Source organism: Microcaecilia unicolor, chromosome 5 (assembly GCF_901765095.1).
Source record: "Microcaecilia unicolor chromosome 5, aMicUni1.1, whole genome shotgun sequence".
NCBI classification, from domain to species: Eukaryota; Metazoa; Chordata; class Amphibia; order Gymnophiona; family Siphonopidae; genus Microcaecilia; species Microcaecilia unicolor.
In genome coordinates, this window is record NC_044035.1 from 78,013,286 (window position 1) to 78,023,061 (window position 9,776).

The 9,776-nt window shown below is 40.9% G+C and overlaps 1 protein-coding gene across 1 annotated transcript in view; it reads left to right on the plus strand.

The window, feature by feature from the left end:
* The window catches only part of MARCHF5 (membrane associated ring-CH-type finger 5), a 54,434-nt gene extending 45,339 nt beyond the window's left edge, over nt 1-9,095 (plus strand). Inside the window, exon 6 of the mRNA XM_030203003.1 lies at nt 7,555-9,095. Coding sequence (XP_030058863.1) covers nt 7,555-7,671 — 117 coding nt within the window. The 3' untranslated portion in view covers nt 7,672-9,095. The remainder of the gene's footprint in view (nt 1-7,554) is intronic.
* Nucleotides 9,096-9,776: the final 681 nt, after the last annotated feature.

The window sequence follows — 9,776 nt, forward strand, 5'->3', positions numbered from 1 at the left end:
GGGGGGGAGGGAAGAGAGAGATGCCAGCCCTGCAGTGTTTGGGGGGGGGGGAGGGAAGAGAGAGATGCTGGCCCTGCGGTGTGGGGGGGAGGGAAGAAAAAGATGCCCTGCAGTGGGGGAGGGGGGAAGAGAGAGATGCTGGCCCTGCAGTGGGGGGGGGGGGGAGAAAGGAAGAGAGAGATGCTGGCCCTGGGGTGTGGGGGGAAGAGAGAGATGCTGGCCCTGGGGTGTGGGGGGGGGGGAGGGAAGAGAGACGCTGACCCTGCAGTGGGGGGTGGGGTAGGGAGAAGAAACATGAGAAACAATGTGAAAGGGACAGGGACACAGGTCAGTTGCTGGACATAGGGGGAGGGGGGGTAAAACACAGTGAAGGCATTATGTAGCACAGAGGAAGCTCTCTTCCACTGTTGCTACCTTTGGCTTTCCTGTTCAGCGCTATTGAAATCTGCTAAATCATAAAAGCATTGCAGGGGTATATTTTTTGAATTAAGTGGCAGAACACTCATTTATTTATGGGGAAACATGATTCCAAAAATGGGGGGAGAGCATTTTTTAAATACATACTGACTTGCCATGCCAGCAGTTCTTAATATTTTGTACCTTGCTAAGCCATTTCAATTCTTTTTATTTGCTTCATGCTCTTTAACAAGTCATTTTACATGTGTACTGATTATTCCTTCAGCAGATCTCGGGCCATGTAGTGGCCCAGTTTTACCTGCAGGTTTATAACGGGATTTCTCTCCCCCCCCCCCCCCCCCCCCCCCAAAAAAAAAGAAAACTAACATTGAGGAGGAAGAAAGGGGATGGGACGTGATATACCACCTTTCCTTTCTGTGGGTTACAATTAAAGCGGTTTACATGTTATATACAGGCACTTATGTACCTGGGGCAGTGGAGGGTTAAAGACTTGCCCAGATTAACAAGGAGCTACAGTGGGAACCAAGCCCGGTTCCCCAGGTTATCAGGCCACTGTACTAACCACTAGGTGGCTACTCCACTCCAAGAGATGGAGATGCAGTGGGCCTTAAGGTGCACGGTGATGAAGGGCCACCACCACCTCAAAGCTGATGGCACTTTCCTGAGCAGCAAGAGCTAAAATGCAGCCATGTAACACAATATTGCTGAACATCAGTAAATGCTGTATGAACCTCTGAAGAAGCTATAATGAAACAGTGGCCTCCATCGAGTTTTTCAAATAATTATTCCATGTGCTTAAATCTATAAAGTTTGGGTTTGTTTGTTTTTTAACTGAAATTTTTGATCATACATGTACACATGCCAAAGGGGGGGGGGGGGGAGTCCACATCAATATGACATTTGAAAAAAATGAAATCAATCTAAATAATCAAAGCAAGAAAACATCCTGCTACCTCAACATCTATACAGTTAAACCTATTGTATTCTTATTGCTGTACCTAACTGATAATTACAAACAAATCACTTAGCCTCTTTAGCTATAAGAAAATGTTCTGACTGATAAGAATCAAATAAAATATAACTTAAATCTGAAACCTTTATTGTGCACTTGCAGGGGAATTAAAAAAGAAAAAAAAGTTGCCCCTATAAGCAAGCACATAGGACTTTAATTGAAGGAATTTTTTCATATATCATTTGTGTGGCCTGAACAACATCAAGAAATATTTGAAGTTTACCTCCACAAAACAAGTAATCTTTCTTCTTTAAATAAGACTTCAATATCAATGATTTGTCCTTTTCAGATATGAAAGAAACCAAGAGGGTAGCTTGCTGTGTGAAATTATCCTGAGAAGTTTCAAGAAACTAAGTTAAACTGAAAGGTTCCACTGGACCTGTGACATCAGGGTCACCATCCTTGGCACTCTGTTTCATATTAGAGGAAATATAAAGGCACAAGGAAATTTAAAATATTATCAGATTCTGGTATTACCAAGACTTCCTTGAGATATTTCCAGAACAGAATTTCAGAAGAAAGCAATGGACAAATAGGAAAATTTAATATTCTCAGGTTCCTATTTCTAGTCTGATTCTCCATGGCCTCAAGCTGTCAGTGAAGAAAAAGACTACCCTTAATGCTAGAGGAACCATTATTTTATAAAGTCCCACATTTAGTCTCTATAGAAGACAAACAGTCTTCCATTCCAGCAGATTTCTTGTCCATAGCATGCACTGTTGTGACCACTTGAGAACAAAAATCACATAACTGAGAAACTGGACCAGAAAGGAGATTTTCTAAACCCCGTACAACCCTCCACTTCCTCTTGAGGAGTAATCTCCTCTCCACAGTACTGGCGGCAAGGAAATGGAGGGTTCATTTGGTAGTGAGATTGGAAGAGCATCAGGGGAAGAGTATTTATCCCTCAGAGAATCAGGGCAACAAGGTAAGGTATCCCTAACAGCCTCTGGACTTAAAGAAGCCATAGGTGGGGGAAGGGTAGGACTCTCCCCACTACTTAGTGAAACTCCTGATGGGGGGAGTAGAGGAGGAGACAACAGAAGACTCAAACAGGCCCACCTTCACATGCTTGTCCGTAGGATCAGATGGTTTAACACCAGACTTTGCAAGGGGCCTCCAGCAGCCTTTCCTCTTCCCCATAATCAACAGAATGGAAAACATTCTCCCAGCTCCCTTGGCTTCTCTTGGTCTTCAAAGGGGTATACTCCTTTGGTCATGCCCCTTCACGCCACACACCTGTGGCTGTGCTTTAAACTTCCTTGTCATCTCAAAAGATGACGTCACAGGGCAGATCACGCTGCTCCACCAAGTTTCCTCGGGCTGGTTCTTCCACCTTGGATAGATTCTCTGGACTACAAAAGCAATGGAAGAAAAATGTATAAATGGACTTACACATTTTATTCCCATGCACAAAACACATACACTAGGATAGATGCAATATGGTGCAGCCGGTCACTGTGGGGGGCTATAAAAGAAACTGAAATTGAAAGTATACATGCTTCTGATCATGCGCCTGTGTGGGTAATAGTGGGAAAATTGGGAAAGGAGCGTGGAGGTTGAATGATACTTTGATTGCGGAGGAAAAAGATTGTCAGGATGTACGCAATATAATACAAGATTATCTTCAAATCAATGACAATGGGGAGGTGTCAGAAGGGATTCTATGGGATGCCCTCAAGGCAGTAGTTAGGGGGCATCTTATACAAAGGGGTGCGCAAAAAAAGACGGACCGGGAAGCACTTGAGCTGCATACACGAAAGACACTGGCACAATTAGAGGTTAAACACCATGCTACTGGGGACCCGCATACATTTAACAAATTAGTAGATTGTAGAGCAGAATTGCAAAAAATACAATTGAGAAAGATGGAATATACCAGAAAATTGATGAAACAAAAGTTTTTTGAATTTAGCAATAAAGCGGGTACTATGCTAGCGAGAAGCTTGAGACAAAGACAGGTGAAAAATACGATTACAAAAAAATTAAAGGTGCTCGGGATGAAATATTGCACCAAGATAAGGACATAAGCAGACAATTTGTTCATTTTTACACAAAACTATACTCTAAAGGGGAGGTGGTGTCCCAAGGAAAGATGCGAGAATATTTACAAGAGCTAGATATACCACAAATTACAGGACTGCAAAAGGCTGAGCTCGAGGCTGAAATTACAACGCAAGAGGTCCTCAGGGTCATTAAAGGGTTAAAACCGGGAAAGGCCCCTGGCCTCGATGGATATACAGGGCAATATTACAAGGTATTTGGGAAGGAACTGGCACCATTATTAGGATGGGCAATGCAAATTTTGGGGGCCATGGAGTTCCTCCCAGTATGAGGGAAGCGGGGATATCGGTCCTTTTAAAACCAGGGAGAGATCCAGCAGTGTGTGGATCATATAGACCGATATCTCTGCTGAATATCGATGTAAAAATTTTAGCCAAAGTTTTGGCAGATCGTTTGGGGAGAGTGCTGCCTCACATAATTCACGAGGATCAATCAGGGTTCATAGCACACAGACATTTGGCAGACAATATTCGCCACACTTTGAATATTACATGGGGGGCACAGAGGAGGGGAGATTCACTGACACTGCTGGCGGTGGATGCGGAAAAAGCATTTGACAGGGTGGAGTGGGAATACCTGTGGGAAGTGATGAGGGCTATGGGAATGGGGGCCGCATTTCTAGAATGGGTAAAAGGTATGTATACATTCCCAGTGGCGCGTATAAAAGTGAATGGAGGGTACTCAGAGTATTTCCCAATAGCAAGAGGAACGAGACAAGGTTGCCCATTATCTCCCCTATTATTTGCTATATCCATTGAACCCCTGGCTTTGAGAATACGGACTCTCAGAGACATTAGAGGAGTTAAATTGGGGGGGGTCATGAGCACAAAATTGCCCTGTTTGCAGACGACATCCTCTTTTATGTATCCCAACCATTACTGACACTGCCTATTATAATAAGGGAACTGGAACTATACAGTAAAGTGGCGGTTTTTTTAGTGAATTATAATAAATCTGAGATGATGGGAATTACTAGCACAGAGGCAGAGCTGGAGCAGCTGAAACAGGCATTCCCTTTTAAAATGACGGACCATAGTTTTAGATATTTGGGAATTATAATACCAAAAGATCTAGATAACCTCTTCTTGTTAAATTATACGCCTTTGCTCAGGGATGTGAGACGGGACTTGAATAAATGGAAGAATAATTGGTTGTCATGGTGGGGGAGAATACCCAGACTGTTTTTTCTATTTCAGACACTGCCAATATTAGTACCTAGAAGGGACAATTTAAAACTACAGTCAGATATAGGGACCTTTGTGTGGGCGGGTAGGCCGGCTAGGCTGTCAAAAAAAATCTTGTGGGGGAAGGTGGAAGGGGGGGGAGAGAGGGATGCCAAATGTGCAGTGGTACTACTGGGCAGCCCAATTAAAACAGATAGGGGAGTGGAGTAAAGTAGATTTATCTCCAATTACTAGGCTAGAGCAAATTTTTGTTAGGGAAGGACAGCTAGATGGTCTGCTGTGGGCCTCAGTCCCGGAGCAGACATATAAGGGCCTTGCGCTGAATCCTTTTGTATCTCATCTCTTCACGGTGTGGGGGAGACTGAAAAGGAAGGTAAGAGGGACAGGGAATAGATCTACATATGCATGGCTCACACAGGAACCCGGGTTTCCGGGGGGAAGGGAAAATAAGGTATTCCAAAATTGGTTTCAAAAAGGGCTCCATACGGTTTTATGAGTGCCTAGATGAGGGTCGAATATGCACATTTGAAGAACTACAGGAAATGTATGGGTTAGTAGAGTCCGATTTATATGCGTACATGCAGGTCAAACACTTTATTAGTACAGAGAAATGGGCCAGGGAGGAATTCAAAGACCAAGAGGGATTTGAAAAAGTATGGGGGGATATGGATAAGTGGGGGAAAGGAATTTCACGGATATATGGACACCTCAGGGGGCAGAGTTTTATGAAAATGACCTATATGGAGGCATGGGAAAAGGACTTGAATCAGGATGTTTCAGAGGCAGAATGGAGGAGGGTATATGCGTATAAAGTGCTGAGCAGATGGTATTATACACCTGATAGAATTACAAGAATGTTCCCTGAGGCTTCTGATAGCTGTTGGAGATGTGGAAGGGAGACGGGAACTTTTTTTCATATTTGGTGGGGGTGCAGTTTGATTCAACCTTATTGGAAAGATATAACGGATAGGTTGTCTAAAGTTCTAGAAGGTACTTTTCCATGTGATCCTAAATGGTGCCTCCTGGGGTGGGGGAACCAGAGGGGAAAGAGATGGCAACAGAGATTCAAGAGAATGGGGTTAGCTGCCGCAAAAACCACTATTGCAATGCATTGGAAAAAGTCCGCTGGGCCAACTGTAGGTAATTGGGCTGAGAAATTTAAAACAATTATAGAGTTGGAAAAATTGACTGATAAGCGTAAGGGGAGATATAATCCAGAGGCACCTGAATGGATTCATCTAACAGATATTGAAGGAGTTTAGGGGGGTTTGGGCTGTTGGGGGAATCAGTTGTTGAGGGGTTAGTGGGGGGGGAGGGGGGAAGGGGGGAAGGGTGGGGGGAATAGGGGGGGGGATAAAAGGGTTATAAGCATAATGTTAAAATAAAAATTAAATTGTTGCATTGTCATGTGCTGGAGCCAATGGCTCGTTGTTATGTTTGAGATGTTATTTCAATAAAAATTCAAAGTAAAAAAATAAAAATAAAAATGTATAATTGAAGTAAGCAATAAGAAGAAATACTACAGTATATGGTGTACATTTTTGACCAATGTAAGATATGCTTTAAGATCAGTTTGATAGCAGACTACTAACTGGTGATTCAGAAACACAACAGGATACGCTGTTTGTGCTGGGTTTTTTTTTTAATTTTCTTATTTCCTTGTCCTGATATGCAATTTGTAATTGTTCTTATTCATAAAGATACAGATTAGCCCCTGACGCAGCCCTTCTTTGGGCGAAACCTGGCCTGTGTCGGGCAACTGTCTTTAATAAAATATTTTGAATATTATACTGATCTGCTGGCTCATTTTCCACGTTGGATTTTGCAGATCGTTTGCCTTGCTGTTTTCTGAGATATGCTTTAAGGCCTGCTGGTGCTGTTTTTATAGCTAACAAATGGTTAATTACGTAGTGCTGGGATATAAATTTATAGCTTTGCTCATTTGTGGAATTTATGGACATAGTTTTTTTTAGAACAAAGTTTGAAGTAATGGGCTCACTTTCCCAAGCAGAGGTCAGATGCAAGAATGGTCTGGTTAACCTGTGTTTTACAGTCCTCTTGTCACTGGCTCACGTACTGCTGCATCTTGCTGACTGTGCTACTGGCATAGCATTCCTAGGCAGCTACTGTGCCTAGTGAGTAGTATTGCAAAGGGTATTTAAATGAAGCAGGGTTGTGACTGAACCACTGCCAAATGTTTTTTTGTTTCTTGTCTTTAGCTGCACAGACATCAGTCCCTGATTCTGCTCCATGCAGTCCGCCCAATTCATGTTGCTGGTCTCATCAGATTGACTTCATGTCCGGAAAGGGACGATGCAGCTCAGGCTACTTTGCCTGAATGCAACTTGCCTTGAGCTTCTATTGAGAAGACATGAGTTAATTTTTTTGAAGTGCTGATTATCAACCTACTTGCTGTTAATAGGGCATTTTTAAACTTGTGCCTTTTATCACAGCCCATTTTGCTGGCCTCTAAATGGATGACATAGATGACTGAATCATTTAGTTATTTTTTTATGGCACTGCTTTAGCCCCTAGAACTAGTCTTGTTAGTAGGGGAGCTACAGACTACCTGAGGCTCACTGGACCTATTACAAAATTCACCACATGTACTGTGTGAAACAAGTTGGTCCTGCTGACACTGTATTACTGAGCGTGACCTTCATGAGGCATTAAGAGAACATACAGTGGAGCTATCTCAATGAAAATCTAGTGTTTTTCATAGTAAAAATTGTGATTTTGAGTAGAGTTATGCTCCACATTTTGAAATATTGAGCACTATGCAGAGCATATGACTTGTCTTTTAATTCAGTTGTCCTGGTGGATCCATTGAAGGGTATCTTATAAGTCCTAATATTTTTTTCTGTGATTTTATTGTAGGGTGGAATTGCTTTTGTGGCCATAAAAGGGGCTTTCAAGGTATACTTCAAACAGCAGCAATATTTGCGCCAAGCTCACCGCAAAATTCTGAATTACCCCGAGCAAGAAGAAGCATGAAGCTGGGCTTTTCAGCCACTGTGCCATCTCATCTACCGGATTCTATTATGTTGCATTGATTTTATCATTATTATTGCATTGTAGGCTAGCAATTTGTGCTAAACTACTCCTGTCATTTTTTTGCAACCATATTACAACACTGTCTTGTGGCAGGATTAAAGGCTCTTAATCACGGAACCTACAAATGCAATTTGTTTTTCATGCCTTCTCTGCACTTCCTCTTCAGCAGTTAAGTCATCTGAACCTTTTTTTTTTTTTGGCATGATGTATTCAGATTTTTTTTTTTTCAGAATACAAAGTGTGTTTGAAAAACAAAACATTTTTCAGTTAAAGAATGTATGAACTAAAATTTTGTTTTTCTACATCTAATACATGTACAATAATTTTATGCACAACAACACTAATGCTGGAAAGCAGGAATTATTTTAAACCTTTAGTATTCAATGTTCCCATCAATCTGTTCCCATATGGCTTATTACGGGAACATTGGACACTAAAGGGTTAATCAGCTTTTTGTTGAACATGTTCTTGCCAAGTGGAAATGTACGAAATTAGTGTTTTTGATAGTTTGCACATAAACCATAGCAGTACAGAACCACAAAAATAAAACCCAGATGTCATTTGTTTGATCGTTATGACTAGAAACAAACTGTGCCCATCAAATGACATTTATTGATTCATGTAAAATGTTTCTTAGTGTTAGTTATTTCATTTTCTGTTGAATAAAACATTTGTGTGACTTGAAGACACATTGAAGTATCCTAAAATGTAAATTATTTGGAGGGGGAGGGGTTTTTCTTGTTGAAAATGTTCTTAATGCATAAGGTCTGTGAAGACTTTCCTTGCTGGGACACCGGTAAGTGTTGCATTTTAGCAGAAACAAATAACCATAGCGTGGACTTAATTCCTAATTGCAATAATGTGGCTTACTTTTAGTGAACACATTAAAATATATGGTATAGTACCTTTTTGTAAAGTAAATTTTACATACCAAAATGTAATATTTTAGAAATATGTGAATATACAGTGTATATATTGGGCCAACTAGTATTCCAATCAAACATTAAACATTTATTTAATGACACAAATTCTGAACGTTTATTGAAAATTTGCTAATGTAAAGAGCTGATTACATTGTATTTCTTCAGTTGACATCTTTCCAAATCACATTTTTCTTTTAATGTTTGTGTATAATTTTGGTCATTTAACTAATGGCTTTACAGAGCAAAAATAATATTGGTTCTTAATTGTGTTTCCTGCATTGTGTTTATAGAAAATCACTGAAAAGCTTGTGTGTGATTACAGTCTGATTTTTTTAAAGTACTAGTACATTGCTGTGCTGTTAAAAAAAAAAATCTTGTTCTCAATACTGCACATTATAGTGAGATTGCATTTGATGAGGTTTATTTAAATAAATGATTTTTTTAAAAATTAACTGTACTTTTTCTATTGAAGAAACATGCTTAAACTATACAGAATCCATGTGCAACTGAACATCAGTGGGAGGTTTGGGGGGTAGAATCTCCAAAAGGACTTATTTAGACATACCACCTAGCCAGAATGAACCTGAGTCATACCAGCATGTGAAGAGTATATCATCACCTTACGTTTACTGCGCTTGCTTTTTGTAATATTTGCATTTTGCCATAGGATTTTGAGTGCAGTCCTTTCATGCCCTTTTGGCTGAGATCAGGAGATTTAATGGCCTGCCACTCAAACCCATTGGGTAGTTTGTAGTTTATTAAAACTTACTATACCACTCAAAACTGGCAAAGCAGAGCAAGGCGGTATACAGACTAAAATCAAATGAAGGAAAATGGGTAATTCATTTGATATACCACTTTTCTGTGATACGGTTCTAGGTCAGGTCAGTTCCCACTCACCAATTCCTAGGACAATTACCACCTAACCAATGCCCACCCTTAACAATCATGAAGCATCACAGTCAGAAATGTATCTCCTTCCCTTTCCCCTTCCAGATCATTTGGGGGGGGGGGGGGGCAGTGCCTCCTCATACCCCCCCCTCCCCCCCAAACACACACACACAAAAATTACCTTTAACACACCACACCACACCAAAACATTTTGAAATAAACCAAAATCCA